General features: G+C 43.8%; 2 protein-coding genes across 2 annotated transcripts; one reads left to right on the top strand and one right to left on the bottom strand.

Annotated features, from left to right (window-relative positions):
- Positions 1 to 891: 891 nt before the first annotated feature.
- Positions 892 to 5,220, bottom strand: LOC100272256 (uncharacterized). The gene is made up of 8 exons (NM_001146750.1): positions 4,435 to 5,220; positions 4,232 to 4,311; positions 3,714 to 3,791; positions 1,988 to 2,083; positions 1,809 to 1,880; positions 1,614 to 1,667; positions 1,467 to 1,532; positions 892 to 1,350 (listed from the first exon to the last, which is right to left on the bottom strand). The coding sequence occupies exons 1-8, from the start codon at positions 5,120 to 5,122 to the stop codon at positions 1,306 to 1,308; spliced, it is 1,179 nt and encodes a 392-aa protein (NP_001140222.1). The 5' UTR covers positions 5,123 to 5,220; the 3' UTR covers positions 892 to 1,305.
- Positions 5,221 to 20,377: 15,157 nt separating this feature from the next.
- LOC100281961 (uncharacterized) lies at positions 20,378 to 21,521 on the top strand. The gene is given in 3 exon segments (NM_001154879.1): positions 20,378 to 20,470; positions 20,558 to 20,646; positions 21,113 to 21,521. Coding segments are annotated over 3 exon segments (264 nt in total). The 5' UTR covers positions 20,378 to 20,443; the 3' UTR covers positions 21,261 to 21,521.
- The last annotated feature ends 2,387 nt before the right edge of the window (positions 21,522 to 23,908 follow it).

Genomic DNA, 23,908 nt, shown 5'->3' with positions numbered 1-23,908 from the left:
AGGAGAGATTATTCATTCACCCCATACCTTAAAGGAAAACAAAATTCCTTTCTCTTCTCCCTCTCTTCCACGTCTCTCCAACAACAGCTTGCTCAAACCCTCCTGATGCTGCCGCAGCAAGGAGAGGGGAGGGAGGCGCAGCAGCATGGAGAAGGAAGGAAGATGTAGCAGCAGGGATAAAGGAGGGAGGCGACACACCTAGAAACCAGAAAAGAAAAGGATCTATCCCCCTCCCCCTATGGTGACCCAAAGAAAGCACATCAAAGGCTTAAAATGAAACGACTCATCCGGTCTTCGAATTCAACACATGAGTAATCAAATGGATATGCATCTTAGTCTCCGTTCGTTCATTGGAATAACGGTTCAAAAGTTCAAATTTTGATCAACTTCAAGCATTTAAGAAAAAAATAGTTAATGCTTTATTTGGAAGAAGTCTAATATAGAGGCAGAATTTTGATCAACTTCAAGCATTTAAGAAAAAATAGTTAATGTTTTATTTGGAAGAAGTCTACTATGGAGACACAACTTGCAGCACTTAGGTAGTGTTTGGTTGAGGAGCCAATTAGAACGGAGTCGTTCTATTTCTGATTCTAGGAACGGAGCCGCTCTGTTCTGTGTTTGGTAATCTAGAACGGAGCGGCTCTGTTTTTTGTTTGGTTGCAGAGTGAACGGAACGGAGCGTGACTGTGAGAGCGGGATGGGAACAGAGCGGCTCTGTCCGGTTGATTTTTTGGAGCGAAATGGTTCCAGATTTGAGGAGAATATTCCCTAATTGGTCTAATTACTTTGTAACCAAACAACAACAAAACTGGGACAGAACGGCTCCGTTCTATTTGGCTCTTCAACCAAACCAACCACTACTAAGACAGAATGGTTTAAAAAGCTCTTGATGGACTTGACAATGGTGTGTCACAACGACACAACGTGATCACTATTGTTTTCGTGGGGGCACTGTTCAGAAACAGCTATAGTTAACAAAGAAACTGTTTTGTAACTAATAAAAAGCTATTAGCCGCCCCCTAGCTAATGCAGCCAACTACTACTGTTTACGTGGGGGCACTGCTCAGAAAGGGGATCTGTGGAAGTGTTGCAGTAGAGCAGAAGACGAAACATCGGCATGACATGAGCACCTGACAAAATCTCGGCTGCACATTGTGATAGCTCGACGAGCAGAGGAAATTATAACCCGGGGTCCATAGGACCATAACCACAAGTGAGGAAACTACTGCGGTGTGATGCGTCCATATACATACGCAGCAAACTTCTTCGTACTGTATCAGTAGAACCTTTTTTTTGTTTGCCAGCCTACGGAAGAACGGTCCTCACCTCCTTCCTGTCTACACCAAACGACTGCCATCACGGGAAAAAAAAGATCATTTTATTAGCACAGGAATTGGCATCGAGAACTACTGAAGCACTAACCTTGATTCTTGAATGAACTATACGCCCTCAACTTCTGCACTTACCTCCAAACCGCAGTCATTAACATAAACATTTGTGAAGAGCTCAGATGGATCAGGCAGTGGACACTCCTGCACGCAAAAAAAAAACGATGAACTCATACGCATAAGTACTCTGAATAAACTACGGACACATTAACTGACACTCCGGACCTTCGCTTTAGCAATGGCAGCGTCGACTTGCTTCCTGATCTCCTTCTCCATGTCCTAATGGAAAACAAAGAGATTGCCTTAAGGAATTCAACACAGCAGTTAAAATTTTCTTCTGTCTTGCAGATAAAGGATGTCCGAGGCCATGCACTTCTGTCTGTCATACATTTGTACTCTTAATGACGATCTAAACAATACCTTTAGCTCTTGGGCCGTTGCGAACTCATGGACCAACATGAGCTTCCTAACCCTTTCAATTGGATCACGCTCCTGTGTGTCATAATTCCGTAGACAGACAGATCATTCAGAAAGAAAAAAAAATTGTTCATCCCCTGAGGAACACATTTCTCAAGTGCCGAGACAACTGCCATCCTGACCTGCCTTATGCCAGCGATCTCATCCCTTGTGCGGTAGGTGCTACCTGGATCTGACATTGAGTGCCCGTGGTATCTGTAGGTGTCCATCTCAAGGATCTGAAACATAAAACGAATAGAACCGTGGTGATCAGCATCTTTAAGAAGAAAGTCTGGAATCACAAAACCGATGTCAAGCCTCGTCTAGTTTAAGGGTCCTCTCAAATAATTGTGGACCGTTGATCTGCATGTCCATTGTCACATATTAGCTCCTACTAGAAAGCAACAGGAGAAGTAGAGGAAAATATATCTTCCTATTAGATCTAATATGCATGCATAATCTAACTTTCCTATATAATGCCACATTATGAGATCTAAAGATTTTATATAACGTGGATGATGACACACACACACACACACACACCTATACAATATCTGGACACACACTGCACATATGTGAAGACACGGTTTGTGTGACACGACGTTGTATTTAGAACTAATATAAGGTTCTTTGCATTTAGCCTTTCATATTTAATACACAAATATTTTCTTCGAACAAGAGACACCTGTTTATTTCGTGTAATAAAAGAGTTTAACGATTTATTTTATTCTATTCTGACACTTGTTTCATATTTATTTTAAGATTTTAACGATTTATTTTAATAAAAGGGTTTTCTAAGATTTTAACGATTTATTTTATTCTTTTATGACATTCAATTATTATTATTTTTTTTAAAAAAAATCAAGGTCTACGATTTCTTTAAGATCTTACCTCTTATGAGGTAAATGGGTACCATAGCAAAGCCCCTAATATAATATGGCGACAAAGCTCTTGTTGTCCCTTCTAAAAGACAAAATAGATATCAATGTCTCTATGTGAAATGAAAGTGGGAAGGATATCATGTGTAGCGTGGATGTATTGCATTGAGCCATCTGGAGATCTGGTAGTACAAAAAAAAGTACAAAACTATACAAGAGTATAGCATTAGGGATGTATAGTAAATACTTAGAAGAAAATAAATGAAGGCATACGACCTAGGCTGTAGCGTAAGATATTGTTTCAAATATTAATGCCTCCAAGACATTTTTTCATCCACTATAATGAACATGTTGCAGATCTTCAAATCAGAACTAGGAGTAATGCCAGTGAGAAGAATACAAATTAGAGACCAGAAATGGTGGCAAAACATGTTTCTAGGTGTAAGCACTCCACACCCCGCAGGGACTACCTTACACAAAGTATTGCATTCTGGGCTTGCTTGTTGAATAGAATATGGTGATAAGCAAAGGTGCAAAACAAAAGGCAAAACTGTATACGGTAACATATGTGAACAAAGAAAACCCATTTGACAAGAATTGAACTCAAGAATTCCATTCAAAAAAGAATTGAGCTCAAGATAAAAGAGTAAAAACAAATAACCAGTTGCAAATAAGTTGAAATGTTGCGACAGAAACACTGAAGTTGGTCTGAAAAACAATAAACTGAAATCGTGAAGTATTCTAGAGTACATCTGATAGCATATAAGATCATAAGGAAATAGCTGCACCAAACATAATATTTCCACATTTTTGGAGTATGTTCTTTCTGGTAGAAAGATATTTGTATCTGCTTGTAGCCTAGTAAATCTTTCCAGTTTACTAGTAACATCTTATGGCATAACCCCATACGTGATGGATTATGTGCTCTAAGATATGCATGCATTCATGTAACTGAAATGATAGAAATCAGAATTATTTCTTAAATACTTACAATTGGCCCATTTTCAAGGGCATGTTCTTTGGCAAATTTGCAAGCTTGCTTCACAGCAAGAACATCCATTCCATCGACCTACACAAAACACAAGGTACCATTTCAGTGCCAAGCGTTAGCTAGATTGCAGACATGGAGACCAAAATCAGCATCCTATTATGCAGATTTTGCTGGACCAGGGGATTCCAAAGAAGGGTACCAGTCTCGACAATACTAACATAAATTAGACGACCAAGCCTCAGAATATGCAAAACTCGTAGTGCTATTAAAAAAATTAAGGGACCATGTGTTTGAGCAAACAATTTGAGATCACAACAAAGCCAATCCTGCCAGAGCATAATAATAAATTCAACACTGAACTCTGGCACACCCAAATTTGCATTTGATTTTAGACTTTACAGCCCAACAATACAACATTGCACACCGGAGCAATCAAATTTGCGTTTACAAAACCAATCAATACTATTCACATCACTCTGAAATAAACTGTAAACCAAATCAAAAGAACAACTATTTACCTTTAAGCCAGGCACATAGTCCCCGCGCTTGTAGTAAGCCGGGCTCTTGGAGGCCCTCCACTCTGCCGTCCCCATCCCATCTGCATACACCAGGTACTCCAAAGTCACTCCACTAGCCCACTCTCGATTTCGGAATCCCACCGATGAACAGTACTATCACAGCACTACCAGCTGACCAAGCACATGGTAACAGAAGAACTCACAGTGGTTGTTCTCGCAGACCAATATGACAGGCAGCTTCCAGAGCGCGGCCATGTTAAGCGCCTCGAAGAGCTGTCCCTGGTTGGCGGCGCCGTCGCCGTAGAGGTCAAACGTGACGGTGCCCTCCTTCCTGTACCTCTGCGCGAAGGCGATGCCGCACCCGAGCGGCACCTGCGCGCCGACGATGCCGTGGCCGCCGAAGAAGTTGGCGTCCCGCTTGTAGAAGTGCATGGACCCGCCCTTGCCCCTGGAGCAGCCGTCCCGGCGGCCCATGAGCTCGGCGAAGGCGGCGACGGGGTCCCCGCCGCGCGCGAGGTACGCGCAGTGGTCGCGGTAGGCGGTGATGATGGCGTCGGCGCGGGTGGCTGCGGCCTCCATGCCGACGGCGACGGCCTCCTGGCCGTCGTAGAGGTGGCAGAAGCCTCGGATGAGCTTGGCCTTGTAGAGCGAGTCCGCCGCGATCTCGAAGCGCCGCATGAGCGACATGTCGCGGAAGAAGGACAGCAGCTCCCGCGCCGAGGTGGTGGCCTCGCGCGGTGGCGGGTCCACGATGTGGGACTTGAAGGGCACCGAGGTGTCAACGGTGACCGCGTCCGCGGAGTCGGAGACCCCACGCGCGAGAAGCGGCAGCGGCGCCACGAGCTGGCTGGCGGCGGTGGGGACAAGGCGGCGGAGAATGGCCGCGGCCATGGCGTGCGCCTACAACGGGAACTCGAACAGAGCGGGGCGAGGACGCGAGGTGCGTGAAACGTGTAGGTGTCGAGCGAGCCGCTGGGTGGTGTTCGGCGGAGTGGCGGCCTGGCGGGGGGCGGGGCAGACGGGCAGTGCTGGCTTTCAGTCGCTCGCGGGCCGTGTGCCCGTGTGCCGCGTGGTGCAGACTGGCTTGGCCCGGGGGCGTCGTGGCGTCGCGCGACGGACAGGAGCCTCGAGGGCGGCGGGCGCGCGCCGTGTCAAACGCAGTGACGTGAGCTCGACTTTCCAACAGAAAAGCTTACGGGTACGTACTAGCCAACATGTCACAGGACTGCCGTGCTGGTGCGGTGCCGCCGGCGATCGGTTTTGGCCTGTTGATGACCCTGTTGGTACTGCAAAGTGGGACGAATCCGCCGCAGATCAACGAGTTCGAAAAAAACAAGCAAACCCTACTCGTGACGAGTCGCCACCCTTTTACTTAAACAAAGCAGCCAAGCAGACAGGTGGCTCGCCGGTAAAGCGACCCGGGAGGCGAAGAAGGGACACACGGTCATCTTCGGTTGGATCCCTGGACACCTGTCACTGTTCTTGAATCCCAGATCACGGACCAATCCCGCGGTGACAGGCATCTCCGCAGCGGCCGGCGGAGAGTTGGGCATGTTTAGTATTTTTGAATATTTGTTGGACCATAGTTCATTTTTACTTAAACTCGATGAATAAAATAGATCGAAGAAAGTATTACGGTTTGTTAGGAAGAACCGAAAATAAGTTTGAGGCTGACGAGTCGGCTCAAACATGAAGTAGTTTTGAGTGGTTCGTGAGCCGAGTCGAGCCGGTTTTTTAATTCGTTGGTGCATCGAGCCGGCTAACGAGAAATGCCAAATTGGTCAATCTATAAAATAATGATTAATATATAATTTTATAGATAGTTGGCTCGTTCTTTACTATTTGATGATGGATATATAATAATTCGTAATTCAAAATAGTCGTAATATTGAATGATGATTCTATGTTCTATATTCACATACTGTTAATCCACTGTATAATATAATAATATTTATTAGTATGTTGCTCATGAGCGAATGAGCCAAACCGAGCCCCGTCTCATGAACCAACTTCGAGTAGAGTCTATCCTATTTCTTTAACTCGTCGAGTGGATGAGTCGAACCGAGCTCGGCTCGTTTCAAGACTAGTATATAGAATACAGTGGTGAAATCGAGCGTCGGTTTTTTATGGTGTATTACCCTAAATAAATTAATCTTCATCCAATCTCTCAAGACCTTAAAACTCACGGGATGCTCTCGAGCCCATGAATGACTGAATATTCTTGATGATGACCGACAACCACATCGGAGCATTTGATCAACAAAAAAAAGTGAACAAGTGAAAGTTCTCAAAATCTAAAAAATGAGCTCTCTACTCCAATGAGAACGAAGAAAGAACCCTAACTAAATCCATCATAATCAACTATTGATCCAATGTTTTAGAAAAGTTCCTAGGGTATATAAGTAGCCAAATAAAGAAACGGATCGTAAGACGGATATAACTCCGAAACCACTCAAAACACTGGTGCCACACCCGATTTTCAAAGACAAAGTTGGATGCATCTCATATATGCGACAGAATCAATTTACACATATGATGACTTTAGTGTATAGCAACTAGTGTCACAACTTTATAACATAAATTAAATAACTAAACAAAAAAGAAACTAAACGACGACGGTCAACAGACAATCGACTGGAGCAAAGAAGGCCTAGAACTCCTTAAAGTATTCATAATAGTCTTCCTATTGACCTTGGTCTGAGCACCAAATTCATCAAGAATGAGTACATTTATGATTGGTACTCTGCAAGTGTGTAGAAAAGTGTAGTGGAAGGCTAATCGAAGAATAAGGTTGAGCATATCATTTCACATTTTAATTATGTTGGTCAAAATTTTATTAGCAATTACTAAGTATATATTGTTCCAATTAAATAAAAGATCATAAGTGAATTACCAACAATAAACAACATGCATGTCCATTTGATTTACTTTCAATAGTTTAATCATGTGTGGATTCGAACCGCTCTTGACCGTGAGCATGGCTGATATGTCAGTTTCACATTGTGTAGAGGCTATACATCTTTACCCACAAGCAGTGTATCCCTCTAGCCTGGATTAGCTAGACCCATATTCATTTTCGAGATGAATGGCTAGGGATCCACTATAGGGCTTTTACAAAGGTCCACTAGTATGGTGATAACCACCTAAGGTTTTAGGACAAAGCAAAGCATAGGACTCCCTCAACTGAAAAGCTACCATAGTGCAGACAAGCTCGAGAGCAGGTATACACTCCCACAACACCTCCCCACTGCCCATAACTAGCTTCCCTAATTAATTAGCAAAGATTAGAGCCATATTAGTCCTTGTGGTTGTACGATTTCCTTGGGTTGTCACTCCAAGTTCCAATTAAACATATTGTTCTTGTACCAACAAAAAACATATCACAAGAATACAACAATATCCATGTTTTCTGTGTAACGTCACCCCCATAAACCAAGTAGAGCAACAAGCATGTCTACCCAACATAAAGTAAATCAGGTGTGAACAAGGTATAGAGAAAGTAATACTAGTCATCACTTAATAGGTACCATCAATTGAAACCTAATAACTGTACATAACATTGGTGATAACATAAAAATAAAGGTTGCATAGAACCAAAGAACATGATAAGGACACAACTTGCCTTCTAAAGCAAGATCATGATGCCTAAAGTATTCATAGGATTGGTCTTTCGATCCCTCAAACAACGGTTCTTTTAAACACAACACATACAAGTAAACAAAAACATAACTAAAAATAATAGTACACCAAACAATAAAAAACAAAAGTATAAAATAAATCTACGCATCTATAAAAATCTGTAGACTCAAGAATCACTAAAACCGAAGTTAAAACAAAGAAAATATGAGCAAAACAAGATTTAGGGCTTATTTGGGTTAAAAACATAGCTACAGGGGCTATTTTGCAAGAACTAGGGTGCTAAAACACAATTATAAGTATAAACATAGGTGTCTCGATGTAAAACTGCATTGTTTGGACGGTGAGTTCGAAATCTAGAAAGCACAAGGGTCAAATTAAAAGAAACATGACCTCTATGTAAGGATATTTAATCTGCAAAATAATAACTTGCTAAACTCAGGAACTTGTGAACTAATTTGAAAAAAAGGGTGCAACTAGGCCAGTGGATTCATATTAGGGCGATCATTCGCAGATCAACGACTAAGGTTTAGAACAATGAAGCAGTACGCTAGATCTAATCGCGCTCGTTCATCTCGAAATCGATGGTCAGGGACTCGTCTTCACGGTCTGCATCAGATTAGGCGGCGACACACACATGGGACAGCGGTGCCTCACAAGAGTGAGGTGTGCTCAGCGTTCGTGTGCACTAATTCAAGTGCTATGAGGTGTTAAATGGAGCAGAGAATACTGTAAATCGATCAAGGGGGGTTCTCAGTGTGACAAGAGCAGAGAGTATTGTAAATCAATCAAATTGGTTCATCTTGTTCTTTGTAGAATAAAGAATTGCCATTTGACCATAATTGTGCAAACACCAAGTTATGTGAAGGGAAGATGGCAACTCAGGACTGGGTCGCAGACCGACTTGCTGATTGGTTGAAAAAGAATTCAGACAAGGGAGCAAAAGATGCTAAGGAGAAATTGGAAGAACAATATGAGATTAAGTTGAAGTATTCTAAAGCTTGGGAAGGGATGAAGCTAGCTACGCAACAAGTTCATGCATAGATGGGTTCTTAAATGGTTGTAAGCCATATGTTGGAATAGATGCAACTAGACTTGTAGGTAAATACAGTGGACAATTGGCATCAGGCATCTCTATGCCAACTACATGAAGAAGTATAGGGGGGGAATTTTTACTGAACACTCATACCCAGCAGCAAGGTCCTACACATAGGATAGATTCAAATGGCACTATAAAAGATGGCAGATAGTAGTCCATAGGCTATAGCATGGCTTGACAAAAATCATTCTAGGATTTGGTATAGAAGTGGTTTCTTCGAACATAGCAAATGTGACTACCTAACTAATAATGTATCTGAGAGTTTCAATAAGCAAATTAAGGCACTGAGGGGTCTCTTACCGCATGAGCTTGTTGACGGCTTAAGAGAGATGATAATGGAGAAAATGGCAAATAGAAGGCAGATTGGGAGGGAGATGAATGGTAGTATTTTACCATATGTAATGATGGAATTGAACAAAGTTAGCAATAGTCTAAGAGTTGTCAATATTGCTAGAGGTGACAATGACTTTGCTGAAGTCACACTTGTTGATGTTGATAATTTAACTAGGAGGCAAACTGTTGACTTGCAAAGCCACAAATGCTCATGTAGAAAATGGCAACTAACAGGGAAACCTTGCAGTCATGCTTTGGCTTGGATAATAGAGGTAGGATTGCAGACTATGTTCTTGACTACTAATCGGTGGAGAGGTTCAGGGCAGCTTATGCTGGCATAATGCCATCAATGACAGATAGGACGCAATGGCCATTTGTTGACCTTGGCTACAGTTGAGATACAGAATGGCTCGCCGCTAATCAGGGCGGCCAACACTCATTATATAGATTAGAATACACAAAAGGATTTACATAAAACTGTGAATAGTTATCCGGTGTTGAAGCTAACTGAACGTATCTATCCGGCTAACCATTCCTATCTTTCAGCTAACCATTCCTATCTTCCAGGTAGGTTACAGAGGTAACAGCTTTGTTAACATCCCCCTCAATATCAACCTGTCGCCACAAGATTGAGATTGGGTTTGAATCGGTCTAGCATTTGTTTGGTAGCTGGCTTGGTGAAAATGTCTGCAATCTGATCTCCTGACGCAATGGGTCTAACCTCAAGTGCGCGTAAAGCCACCTTCTCTCGAACAAAGTGGAAATCAACCTCGATGTGCTTAGTGCGTGCATGGAACACAGGATTCGAGCTCAAATATGTTGCACCGAGGTTGTCACACCATAGGACTGGAGGCCGGTTCTGAATAACATTTAGTTCTTTCAGTAATGACTGAATCCACACTCCTTCTGCAGTTCCATTAGCTATGGCCTTGTATTCAGCTTCAGTTGATGATCGAGACACAGTTGGTTGTTTGCGTGCACTCCATGATATAAGGTTTGGTCCAAAGTAGACAGCGAATCCACCAGTCGATCTTCGATCATCAACACACCCCGCCCAATCAGCATCAGTGAAAATGCTCAGCAGGGTAGATGGAGATTTTCTGATTTTCAGTCCTGTATGAGCAGTTCCTTTAACAAATCGAAGAATTCGTTTCACTGCTTCCCAGTGAACATCAGTCGGCTTGGAAAGAAATTGACACGCCTTATTTACTGCAAATGACAAGTCTGGTCGAGTAAGGGTAAGGTACTGTAAGGCCCCTACTGTGCTGCGATAAAGAAAGGTGTCTTGGTCGCCAAGAGGAGTGCCACTGAAGCTTGACAATTTTTCTGATGCACAAAGAGGGGTTTGAATAGGCTTACAATTCTCCATACGTACTCGTCTGAGAATGTCCATAGCATACTTTTGTTGAGTAAGAACCATCCCCCCGGAATTGGAAACCGCTTCAATACCTAGAAAAAAATTCAGAGGACCAAGATCCTTGACAGGAAAGGAGCTAGTGAGCTGAGTCAGGAGCTTCTTGATGGCCGGGGAACACGAACTGACTATGACAATGTCGTCAACATACACCAACATAAACATAGTGAGAGATCCCTCTGAAAAAACAAAGAGTGAAGTATCTGTAACTGAGGGATGGAATCCTAGCTGACACAACCGGTCGCTTAGCCGAGAATACCAAGCACGAGGTGATTGTTTGAGGCCATAAATAGCTTTGTGCAGTTTGCAGACATGATGAGGCCGAGAGATGTCCTGAAATCCAGGTGGTTGCTGCATGTAGGCAGTGTCTTCAAGGACGCCATGCAAGAAGGCATTGCTGATATCAATCTGACGAGTGTACCAACCCCGCGAGACAGCAAGTGATAGGACCAGACGGACAGTAGCTGGTTTTACAACTGGGCTAAAAGTCTCTAAATAATCAATTCCATATTGCTGCGTGAAGCCCCGAGCAACCAACCGTGCTTTGAACTTGTCAATAGACCCATCTGGCTTTTCTTTAACTTTGAAAACCCATTTGCAGCTGATGATGTTCTGACCTGGAGGTTTAGGGACCAATGTCCATGTGTTGTTTTGCTGAAGAGCACTGAATTCAGACTTCATGGCAGCATACCACTTTTCATCAGTCAAGGCAGTCTTGTAAGAGGTGGGTGCAGCAAAGAAACCCTTACGAGAGTGATGATAAAGAATGGTGCCATCCGTTGGAATCTTGGGTTTGACAATGTTGTTGCGTAGTCGAGTAAGCACCGTAGATGTGGAGGGCATAGCTCCAGACACTTCATCTGTTCTAGAGGGCATAGCTGCAGACACTTCCTCTATTAGCGGTTGGGTCTCAGAAGCTGATGGCGAGTGTACGTCAGTAATATCAGTTGTCTGAGTATGCAGAGGAAGGCACGGAGCTGGCAGGGGCAATGTTATCAGAGAAACATCAGATGAAGTCGATGTCGTTGTTGTTGTGAACGGCTCCTGGGAACAACCTAAAACCTGCACAGAAGAACACTTTGGAGAACTGTCAGATGCTAACAGTTCAAGTCTATATCGCCGCATATGATCATTATATGCTAGTGGCTCATCTGAAGTAGGGGCAGAAGTAGATGCAGACAAGGGTGGTTCAGTAGAAGCAAAAGGAAACAGGGATTCGTTGAACACAACATCACGAGATATATAAATTCGTCCTGACGTGCGGTCAAGACATTTGTAACCCTTGTGCATAGAGCTATAACCCAAAAATACACATTGTACTGAGCGAAAAGAAAGTTTGTGGGAGTTGTAGGGCCGAAGATTTGGGTAGCAGGCACAACCAAAAGCACGAAGGAAGATATAATCGGGTTTGGTATGGAAAAGTGATTCCAAAGGAGAGGAGTGATGTAGTGTTCGAGTGGGCATGCGATTGATTAAGTAACAGGCAGTGAGAAAGGCTTCATCCCAAAAACGCATGGGAAGGGAGGAGTGGGCAAGAAGAGCAATGCCGGTTTCGACGAGGTGCCTATGTTTGCGCTCGGCAATGCCGTTTTGCTGGGACGTGTGAGGACAGGTAATACGATGATGAATACCTTGACTTCTGAGATAGCGAGAAAGGGGGCGATATTCTCCCCCCCAATCTGACTGGACAGTTTGGATTTTTGTATCAAGAAGACGTTCTACATGGGTTTGAAATAAAGAAAAAGCATGCTGAACATCGGACTTTTGTTTCAATAGATATAACCATGTGAAACGGCTGAAATCATCAACAAAACTGACATAGTATCGAAATCCTCCTACAGAGGTAACAGCTGGACCCCAAACATCAGTGTGCACAAGCTGAAGAGGAGCATAAGTGACATGAGTAGATTTATTGAATGACAACTGATGAATCTTAGCTCGTTGACATGAGTCACAAACTAGTGACAATGGACGAGGCGTGGAAGCCAATTTATTTGAGCTAATGACAGACTGAACAATACTAGAGGACGGATGCCCAAGCCGATAATGCCATAGATGAACAGAAGCAGCACGAGCAGTGACACTGGACAAGGCAGCATGATCTGGTGGCGAAGAGGAAATTGGCACTGGATAAAGGCCGTTGTGACTCCTACCGCGGAGTAGAGTTTTCCTGGTTGCTTGATCCTTAATAAGAAAGAAATGAGGATGAAACTCAATAAACGCATTATTATCAAGGGCTAATTTTTGAACAGAGAGAAGATTTTTATGAAGATTAGGCACATGTAAAACATTTCGAAGATGTATAGGTTTAGATAAGCCAGGAAGCATAGTATGACCAATATGGGAGATTGACAGTCCTGCACCGTTGGCAACCTGCACGGAGTCCTTTCCAGTGTAGCGATCGTGCACAGTCAAGCGATCCAAGTCACTGGTTAGATGATCATTGGCGCCGCTATCGATGTACCAGTTGGTGTCGACGTTGTATGACCCAGTGTTCGCGACATTACCAGTGCGTTCACGCAGGTCTTCAGGTTGGAATGAGTGATTGAAGCGCTGGCGGCAGTGAAGAGCATCATGCCCATACTTGAGACAAACCTGACAAGTTGGCTTGTTTCCACCACGACCACGTCCACCGCTGCGTCCCGCGGCACTGCGGCCACGACCACCGCGACCACCACTACGAGCATCATTGTGGTGACGAGAAGCAGCGTTGGCAGATGACTGAATCTCGCCAACCGAAGTGTTGCGCTGAAGACGAACTTCGGCACTCAGAAGATGAGCAAAAAAACTGTTGAGACTTACAGGATCATCACGGGTGGCAATGGAGGTGACGAGGGGTTCAAAGTCTGAACCGAGGCCGGCAAGCATGTAACCCAGGACCTCTTCATCGGACAGGGGATGACCAAGTGAAGCCATCGTGTCGGTGTAGCTTTTCATCTTCTGGAAGTATGCCGCTGCAGTCATGTCAGCCTTCTTGGCGTTGGAGAGTTGATAACGGACTTGCATAAGTTGAGCACGGTTCTGTGATGAGAACATGGCGTGCAATGCAGTCCAGACGGCAGCAGAACTGGTGTGTTGAGTCATCTGACCCAACATATCTTCACTCATGGATGCAACCAGAGAACTAAGAACAAGTTGATCCTGAGTATACCAGGTAAGAAAGGCTGGATTCGCAATCTGACGCGCCGCAGCACCGGTGCCCTCGATGCATTCCATGGGCGGCGCTGGAATGGAGCCATCGACGTAGCCAAAGAGACGATGGGCACTAAGAACAGGTGTAACCTGGGCTTTCCACAGGAAAAAATTATCGCGAGTTAGGCGAACGGTGATGGCATGGCTGATGGAGGGCATGGAGATGGTGGAGGTGTTGTTGGAGGTGACAGCACCGGATGAAATGGAGTCGGAAGCCATAGCGAGGGTGGGTGGGAAAAAATGACCTAGGCTCTGATTACCAAGTTGAGATACAGAATGGCTCGCCGCTAATCAGGGCGGCCAGCACTCATTATATAGATTAGAATACACAAAAGGATTTACATAAAACTGTGAATAGTTATCCGGTGTTGAAGCTAACTGAACGTATCTATCCGGCTAACCATTCCTATCTTTCAGCTAACCATTCCTATCTTCCAGGTAGGTTACAGAGGTAACAACTTTGTTAACAGCTACAAACTACATCCGCCAAAACAGAAAAAAGGGACATGGAGGCCTAGAGTTCAGAGAATTCTAAGGTTTCTTGAACCAGGAAGAAGTGTAAGGTGCAAGAGATGTGGAGGGTTTGGCCACTTCGAGAAGACATGCAAATTGGCAGAAGCAAGCTATGATTACTCTGATGGAAGCTATATTTCTAGTGATAGCTGCACTCCAAGAAATAGGTAATTGTCATATTTCTATTTTACGTACTACATAATAATTTTTTGAACAAAGTTTGTATGTTTGTTTGTTAACAGAAAGCGTAAGGCTGCATGTGAGAGTCCTAAGAAGAAGACTCCCAAAAAAGAAGAAGGTTCAGCTGAACCAGGTGCACCACCTGCCAAAGTGATCAAGAAACTCGTAGACTACCTCAAGGATTGATGCTTCTAGATAGGGGATTCATGCTTAAAATCTTAGTTGGGAATTGATGCTTCTAGATAGGGGATTCATGCTTAAATTCTTAGTTGGGAATTGATGCTTCTATGGACAAGTTATTAAACTGTTATGGACATGCTTTTGTAACAGGAATGCATGCATACTGTAGTTTTGCAGTTTTGGACAAGTTATTTGTTTTGTCACTGGAATTGGAATTGTTATTCAGACGCTAGAAAGTTCAGGCTATGGATCGTGGTATTTCTGGTTATAGTTGCTGTCAATTTCAGATGCTAGTATGTTTGTTGCTCTATTGGGTTGTTCAGTTTCTTCAGTAGCAAGAGCCGGTAGATGTGTTGTTTGGTTTTTGAGCAGCAAGAGCTGGCAAATGCTCTGTGTTCGGCAAGGTGAGCAAAATAGCAGCCCCGGCGTTCGTGACAACAAGGGCACAAAAGGAAATACGAAAATACGTGTACTGGTGGGTGGGTATAATTCCAGCAAAACCGTAGACAATGGCTTGTTTCAGATTTGATTAGAAGTTTAATGGCACATTTATAAGCTTAAAAAGTTTAATGGCACATATCAAAACATAGAAAAATTATAATGACATAGATATAATTAACCCTTATTTGTTTCACTGACAATTACACCGAGGCCCCTCCTTTTCACACTTCCAAGTCCACGACGGGCTCCGGTCAAACACCGGCCAACAGCCGGTCACGCCCGCCGGTGAGGGCCCCTCTGACCAAAAAGAGCTCATCCACAGCTACCCCGAACCAAGGTGAACACCATCAAGGGCACAGACGGTTCACAGAGGCTTGAGAGCTATACTGCTGACGGCGACGGCGGACACCGAAGTCCGACGAGCCCGTTCCCGGTGACTCAACGTCATAGAACCTAAACGTAAGGCATGGCGAGCATTAGAGACTCACCCAACACTCGATGCTCACACAAACACAAACACAAACAGGGAAAGCGTAGAACGGACGGTCGACGTCGGGCGGCGTTCAACAGTGCACACCGGCGGCGAAGCGGTGTCCCGATGAAGACGCAACGGTAGAGCTGAAACGGTCAAGTCGAGGAGCATCAGTACAACTAGAGGGAGCTAGAACACGGGAGCTATGGGATGAAACACTCTCGGGTTGAGGCGGTTCCACAGCGATGGCGGTGAGCAAATTCAAGGAATTCTGGTGATTGGCAGATACGGTGGACGAACGGGTGAACGGAAGGGTTTGCTCGGGTGAGCAAAGAGAAGGCGCAGAGGGTGATACATTCAATTTATAGAGGGACACGACTACTGTGGTCTGTGGCCGATGTGGCGGCGGTTTCAGGCGAGCAACGTGGTCCGCCGGCTCATGGCAGGTTGCGCCACTTCACTGAGGACGCACACAAGCACCTACACACAGGAAGGGGCGTGGACGACTCCGAGGAAGCGGTGACGAGTGAGGAGCAGCACGGCCGTGTTGAAGTAGGCTGCTGCGTGACTGTTCCAGGCTCGGCGAGCACCACGGTGGCGATCCTATCCAAAACCAAGCAATGGCAAGGAGACGAGTGCCGCACACATATCTTGGCCCGCCCGAACCACGGTGGCGATCCTATCCAAAACCAAGCACGAACTGAACAAGTTCAGTTATCTGAACTGAAATATGCACCACCCCGACTGACAGAGACACTTTGGGGGTACTTTACTCCCAATTTCTCACAGCACCAAGCCAACCTCACTTAAATAAACTTGTTCACTATTCCATGGTCTTCGACTTTACTATAGAGTATGCAGTCCATAACTCCATGGATCAAGCACAAAGGAGCTCCAAAGTAGGTCACAAGGACACTGAAACTGTTTTTCAGTTTTCGGAAGCAAGTTCAGATCACCCAGGTCTGACAGCACAACTTTGGGCAAGCTTTTCTCCTGGTTCCCAGCAGTTCTAGGGACGTGAGGCTTAATAATATTTACTTCTCTACCATAGACCAACAGGTTTGCTATAGTGATGATTTACAAAACGTTTACATATTAGGAGTTACAGGGGTCCCAAGTCGGCTCAAATCCACTGAAACCAAATATCTGTTAACTGAAGATGTGGCATTGTACAGTAATACATCCCTCCAAATCTGTTTTCTTCAAATTACTTTGGATTTTTGTACATAACTTCAAAATCTACAACATGAAAGTTGCTTAGTTTTCGTAATTCTATAACTTTGGTATTTGGACTATTAGCCAATTCTTATTAAATTTTAAATTTCACTTTTGGGGCTAATATAGGATTCAAATGTGGTTCAAATCTTCAAACTACAATAACAAGTTTGATCCACCACCTAAAATCAAAGTTGGCCTACTTACCAAGATCTATCTTTGATGTATAGAGCTCATGATTCCAAATCGTCACTAGTTTAAGAGTTGCTTGTTCACACTTAGTTTCAAACATGGTTTTAAATTAAATCTTACTCTCTTCTACGCAAAAACATCACATTTGCTTTGAATTTTTGACCTAGTGAGTGCATTCTAGGTATATCAAACAAGATGATGCCAGTGCGTATGATAACATGCCAATATTTTAGTTCTCATAACACCAGGGGTGATACAGACTCACCCCGAACGGTGAATCTTCATATTCTGATAGGGGGTATATATTGGTTCAGGCTTTCGCTCTAGTCTAGTGTAATGCTGATCGTAGTATTGTTCTAAGAGTTGTGTTACAACGGTTGTGCGTGTGTCCTCAACGAGGCAGGGGTCCTACCCTTTTATAGTTCATGGATAGGACCCTATAGAGGGGGACTAATCTGTTATCTTTGGTAGTCCCGTTGACGCATTTAGGATCGTGCATAGTTGTTCACCCCAACATGGTGTACCGTCTTATCCACCTCGTATACATGTCCCTATAGCGAGTCCAGCGCTGAGATCCCTGTAGTGACGCTTGGCGGGTCCCATAAGGTAGAGTCAGGGTCTGTTTTGGAACATTGTGTGGCATGGCCTTGCCCCTTCGTTAGAAAACCATGTGTCGCCCTTCCATCATGCGTAAGTGTACAACTGGTATGGTGTATTGCTCTGTCTTGGCCATTATGTGGGTTACTGTAGAAATTTCCAGATGCTCAGGTCCTCCATGACTAGAATTGATTGGTCCCACAAGGCAGAGACAGGGAGCGTCAAAAGACCGTATGTGGTGATGTGTTGTCACATCGACAGAGACTTCCCACACTCCTCTGGTACGTCGCGCCATTAGTTTGGACAGAGTTAGATAACGATGCAACCTGTCGTGGCTGACGTAGATCAACAGTACCTACCTTGTTTTCATCCCGGATGAGTATAGGCGTATGTGAGTGATCATCTAGTGAGTGAAAGATGGGTCCGAGAGCTGGGGCCAATGGGCGCACGCCGAATTACAACTTGGTTGGGACCCCTGCCTTGCTGAGTTGCTCAGCATGGACCTAGTCGGAACCTCTGCCTTGCTGAGTTGCTCAATAGGGACCTGGTCGAGACCTCTGCCTCGCCGAGTTACTCGGCATGGACCTGATCAGGACTCAGCCTCGTTGAGTTGCTTGGCATGGATCTGGTCGGGACCTTTGCCTCACTAAGTTGCTCGACGAGGACCTGGTCGGGACCTTTGCCTCACTGAGTGGCTCGACATGTACCTGGTCAGGACCTCTGCCTCGCTAAATTGCTTGGTAGGGACCTGGTCTTTAGGTGAGCTGTCATGAGTCATGGGCTTACTTTGGGTACCGGTTCCTGAATGCCCATTAGAAGAGTAAGGCCATCTCCAGTAGGCCGTGTAAACGGTCGTACAAAGTATTATTTTACGCTGTAGATTGCAATATTTGCAGAGTAAAGTTTGAAATAGGGAGTGAAATAAGGAGTGAAATAGGAAGTTTGCTGAAGATAGTTTAAAGATTTGGATGGATAGAAATAGAATGCAGTAAGCGTATGAGTTACGGAGACTAAAATTACAAGTATTGAATGTAGTTTAATTATAAAACTAAATACCCAACTGAAGACTAAACGACGAGACAAATTTATTAAACTTGAGACAAATTTATTAAATTTAATGAATGCATGATTAGTAAGTGTTTACTGTAGCATCATATGTTCGAAACATAAACTAATTAGGTTTAATAGTTTAGTGTTATCGTTAAGTTCTCATCTATGTAATTAGTTACACACATAATTAGATTATATTTATTACTTCTAACTAGCATTTAAATATTTGATATGATATAGACTAAAATTTATATTGAGGATTTTGCTTACGTAGATTGTTGTTGTCTTAGATAAAATTTATAGTAAAATTTTATTTTATAAGATAGATAGATGGATGGATAGATATATTGATAGATAGATAGATTAATTTACGCGGTACGCCGAGCAGCGCTCAGGAGCGAGAATATTTAAGTTGCTCTTGGTGTAAGTGGAAGCTGACGTGGGGCTAGGGACGAAGTGACGCAAGATTTGCAAGTTGACCTTAATCTTAAAGATAGCCGTTGGATGCAGATTTTCTTTCGATAAAACAACAGAAACTTATGGATGTTCCCAAACCAAGACTTTGGGCACGGTGCTCCTCCTGCAGACTTGCACACGGCTCGCTTGTGTCAAGTACACTGGAATATGCTTTCGGCGCAAATGACATATACTGTTTGCAAATGACAGAGTGCCCACGCTCAATTTTTTTTTTCTGGTAAGCGGTCTGGAGCAATTTAAGACCTGGTTAAAGAGGAACCTAACACGGTGCCAGCAGTAGAACCCTAGAGCGACACGCGAGGACTCAGCAACACGTAAAAAAATTTAATATTAAAATAAATATATAATCCATATATTGAATATTAAAGTGTTAAAGAATAAATATTATATTTTACCTTATCTAAAAGACCCAGAAAAAATATGAGTTGAAAAAAGAGCTCAACCTCTTTCTATAGCCCGCTCGGTGAATATATAGTCCAACACCTATATATTAAAATTCCACATAATAGAGATGGCATATATAATTTGTATTAAGAGGTTGAAAAAGGTGACTACATTTTATGATAGAATTTATGTCGAGGTTTAAGAATATAAAATATATAGATATAGATATGGCTACACAATGATATAGTCATAAGATATCAATCATTACAGCTTTTTTTTTTGTCTCTGTAGAGAATCTGAGCAGCCACTTCGCTCTCAGTTCGTGTTGCAGTAGCGTAATTACCGTCTCGTTAGGTCTTTTTATTTTATATGAATTGTTATCATTCCATCGTAACAAAAAAAAGGCGTCAAGAAATTAGTAAAAAATGTTTTTCCCTAAATAATGACAATCACGCACACATCACGCAACACGCAGGCAAGGCTTTTCTTTCTTGTACGGCAGCTCAAATGGTTGTCAGTTGTCACTGCATTACGCAGACACTACTACACTTGGCAGTGTACCTATCCGTTCCTTGGTGCTGACGGCAATAAATAATGTAATCCGCTTAAAATAATTCCTGTGTACTGAAACAGAACAGTGGGCGACCGGAAAGAGAACAAAAAGTGAAAGAAACGCGAGGGTAGAACCGTCACTTCGGACGAGAAGCTCTAAGCGACCACGCGCCGATAAAAACCGCTCCCACCCACTCGCTCCGCTGCCCTGCCCCTCCTCCGCCGTTTCGCCTCTCTCCACTTTCCCCGTCCTTCGCCGTCGCGGCCGCGTCCTAGTCTAGTCTGATGGCCAGCCGCTGGGTCCGACCCGAGGCGAGCTTCCTCAGACTCTTCGACTACACACACGCACGCACTTCCTCTCTCTCTCTCTCTGATGGTGGTTGTGTTGGTGCTGCGCAGGTGTACCCGCTGTTCGCGGCGATGGGAGTTGCCGTTGGCATCTGCGGGTTTCAGCTCTTCCGGAACATCACCGGCAACCCGGAAGTCAGGTCCGGATCTGTACTCTTAGCTCCTCTTGGCTGTTTGGTTCTTGCAAGAGAAGTGCTGGTCCTGCTGGAGCAGGGTAGATCTGCTCGGTTTGGGTGATTTCTTTCATTTAAGCTGAAGACTGAAGTGGTCCAGTCCAGCCATAGCGCTGTGTCGCCGCGAGCGCACGACCCCGCCGCTCGTTGAGCGCGCTCCGGAGGCACACGGACCCACACAGACGGCGGCGACGGTGCTCTAATGTCCCGTTCATGCTCAAGGACAGCTTGGGCTTGGGCTTGGACACGGGACAGCTTGCCTCCGATGTCAGCTTCTGGTCTTTCCATTTGCGTTACAGTGCAGAAACCAAAACAAAGCTCGTGATTTGCTGTTTTGTTTTTTTTTGTTAGCAGCGCTTTCAAATTCCATCGACGTTTGCGATACAGTTTTTTTTGAGACGAGCAGCACCTAAACGTCTTGGAATTTTTACAGGGTAAACAAGGCAGGGAGGGCAGCCGGCGTGCTTGAGAACCATGAGGAGGGGAGGCGTTACGCCATGCATGGCCTCAGAAGCTTTGTGCACGACAAGACCCCCGAGATCATGCCAGCTATCAACAAGTTCTTTACTGACCCCAAGTGAAGCAAAGCAGCTTTGGTTGGCCGCTGATGACGATGGTTCTGCTACTAGTTGCCCTTGGGGATTGTGTACCCTTTTTATGGCAATTCGATATGTGAATGAGTTCGACGGTCCCTGTTTGTTCCTCGTACTCACCTGTCATGTGGATTTGATGCACTTAAGTGATAAAACTGTCAGCCAACGTTCATTACAAGTGGATTTTTGCAAACTGGTTATGTAAAGGATAAGTAATTGTAATTTACAAGTGTTTTAGACTTTGTCTTTTATGCTGTTTAAGAATATATATGGTACACTTGATCTGATGTATCTGTCCTTTATGCCAATGATGATAGCAAAAATGGATATTAAGCCTAATCAGGTAGCCAGTTACTAATATTTGTTGCTTGAGAACAGATATCCTTTATGTTATTTTTGCTGTCCTATATGGTACTTAAGAACATATATGCTATACTTGATCTGATGTGTCCTATTTGCTGTTTACAAGTCCACATTTGTTGTCCTTTTTGAAGTTCTGATGTTTCTATATAGTAGCTGGCTACACTGTCATGTGGAAAAATTTCGCTGAGCTGAGGCTAATAATAATACTGTTTTCAAGTATGAACTGATGTTTGCTGCTTTTACAAGTCATGACATGGTTTTATTTGAAGTCATGTTTGTTGTCCCATGAACTGAGTTGTAAATTCTGTTAGTAGAAGCAGAAGTAGAAGTAGAAATAGCAGAAGTAGAAGTAGAAATAACAGAAGTAGAAGTAGAACTGCTGCTATTGCTACTGTCCTATGAACTGAGTTGTAAATTCTGTTAGTATGTAACATAGCTAGTGTTTACAACTCAGTTCATCAGTTTATACATGAGTTTTCAGCAACTCAGTTCATCAGATGAAATATGAGTTGTATACGTGTATAAGCTGAAAACTGATGAACTGAGTCGTATGAACATCAGATGAATTGAGTTGTGAACTGAGTTGTAAATTCTGTTAGTATGTAAAAGTAAGAAACATCAGATGAGCCGAGTTGTGAACTGGTTTTATTTGAATTTCTGTAAATTTTGTTCATTCTTCTATGAATTAAGTTGTTTTAATCTAAAATTTAAAAACAGCAAACAAAAGTTGGTACTGCGATCAGCCTATACAGGCTATGGTCATCCTGGTTAACCAAACAGAAGCTGTGTTCATGCAACTTATAAAAACAGCAAACCAAACAAGGGCTATGGTCATCCTGGTTAATTGCGATCAAAACAACCAAACAAGAGCTCTCAGCGTACTTGTACCAGCCTATACAGGCTAGGCGCAGCCTGCATCTGAGCTGAGAACCAGGCTCTGCTCATCCAACAACCAAACATACGGATTGCTACTGGTATGTTTTGCGAAGTGCTCTCCCGGTGCGATTTGTGAAGCTTGACATGTAGGTTTTGTGTAACTACGACTCTGGGTTTGATTAGGCGTCTGCATGTTCTTGCGTCTCCTAATACAAAAAATAGACAACCAGCTAAGGGCCCTTTTGGCATGGTTCTTTAGGTGGCTCAAGCTCTCAAGCTCAGACTTATTGTAAAGCCCTACTAAACACTCACAAAAATTAACTTCTAGTTGAGAGCCCTTTAGAAGCTAGTCGTTTTCTTGTTGAGAGACAGAGCGTTTTATTGTTGAGAGCCAGAGCACCAAAACGTGGTTTCTATAGACTTCTCTAATTTTCTTGTACATCATTCCAAAGAAACACAAAAGAAACTATCTTACCAAACAAATTGCAAAACGTTTTTGGAGCCAAGGAGACAGAGCTGAAACTGCTTTCAGAGGAGTGTGCCAAAGGGAACCTAAATAGATTGTAGCCTTTAGCTACTCACACCAAACAACTTGGGAGGTTTTGGTTTAGTACGAGTATTAAATATAATCTAAAGATGAAGGTCTTCATATCTAAGTGTTGAAAGAGTTGTGGAGCACTTAGTATAAAGTTATGATTTTATTTTTACTTTAGTCGTATTATAAAGAGGGCACTGAGTAGAAAAAGGTATAGCTACACTGGGGCACCAGACTGTCTAGTATGCACCGGACTGTCCGGTGGTGCATCGAGCAACCGACCCAGAGAGCTCATTTTATGTCTCAGCTAGAGCCGCAACAACGGACTGTCCGTTGTGCACCGGACAAGTCACTGCGTATTGTCCGGTGTGACTCTATGCAACGGCTAAGAAGCGCACTGGTGGTAACTGTTCGGTGCACCACGACCAGAACAGAACAGTAATGGCTAGTTTTTGTTGGTTGGCCTATTTATATCCTTTCCAACAGCCATATTGGATGTCTTGATGTCCCAACCACCAAGTATTCATTGCTAGAGCGTTGCAAGTCCACATAGCATAGTGAGGTGATTAGCAAAGTCAGAATATCGCGTTAGAACCTCATTAGTGCACATGAGAACCACCTAGAGCACACACCACACACATTAGGCTTCTCTTGGTCAAGTGAAAGTCTATGGCTTATTACTTTTGGTGATCGACGTCACCTAGATGGCTTGGTACGATTGGAGCTCGATGATACCCCAGAGGCTTTGTTGGTGACCCGAGTCGGAGATTGTACATGGTCGTAAGGGATCCACAGCGCCAGAGAGGCAAAAGATCATCTCATAGTTAGCACTTGATCCATGAGAACACTAAGAGAGAGCGAT

This window comes from Zea mays, chromosome 9 (assembly GCF_902167145.1).
Source record: "Zea mays cultivar B73 chromosome 9, Zm-B73-REFERENCE-NAM-5.0, whole genome shotgun sequence".
Classification (NCBI taxonomy): Eukaryota; Viridiplantae; Streptophyta; class Magnoliopsida; order Poales; family Poaceae; genus Zea; species Zea mays.
Note: the sequence above shows the minus strand (reverse complement) of the source record. Positions and strands in the feature narration are given on the sequence as shown.

Bases quoted from the DNA above. Each gene is read 5' to 3' on its own strand.
- LOC100272256 (NM_001146750.1), bottom strand. From the start codon at position 5,122: ATGGCCGCGGCCATTCTCCGCCGCCTTGTCCCCACCGCCGCCAGCCAG. The intron at 4,312-4,434 runs GTGAGTTCTTCT...TGGTGTATGCAG, and splicing joins GGTCTGCGAGAACAACCACT to ATGGGATGGGGACGGCAGAG. The intron at 3,792-4,231 runs GTAAATAGTTGT...TGTTTTGTGTAG, and splicing joins ACTATGTGCCTGGCTTAAAG to GTCGATGGAATGGATGTTCT.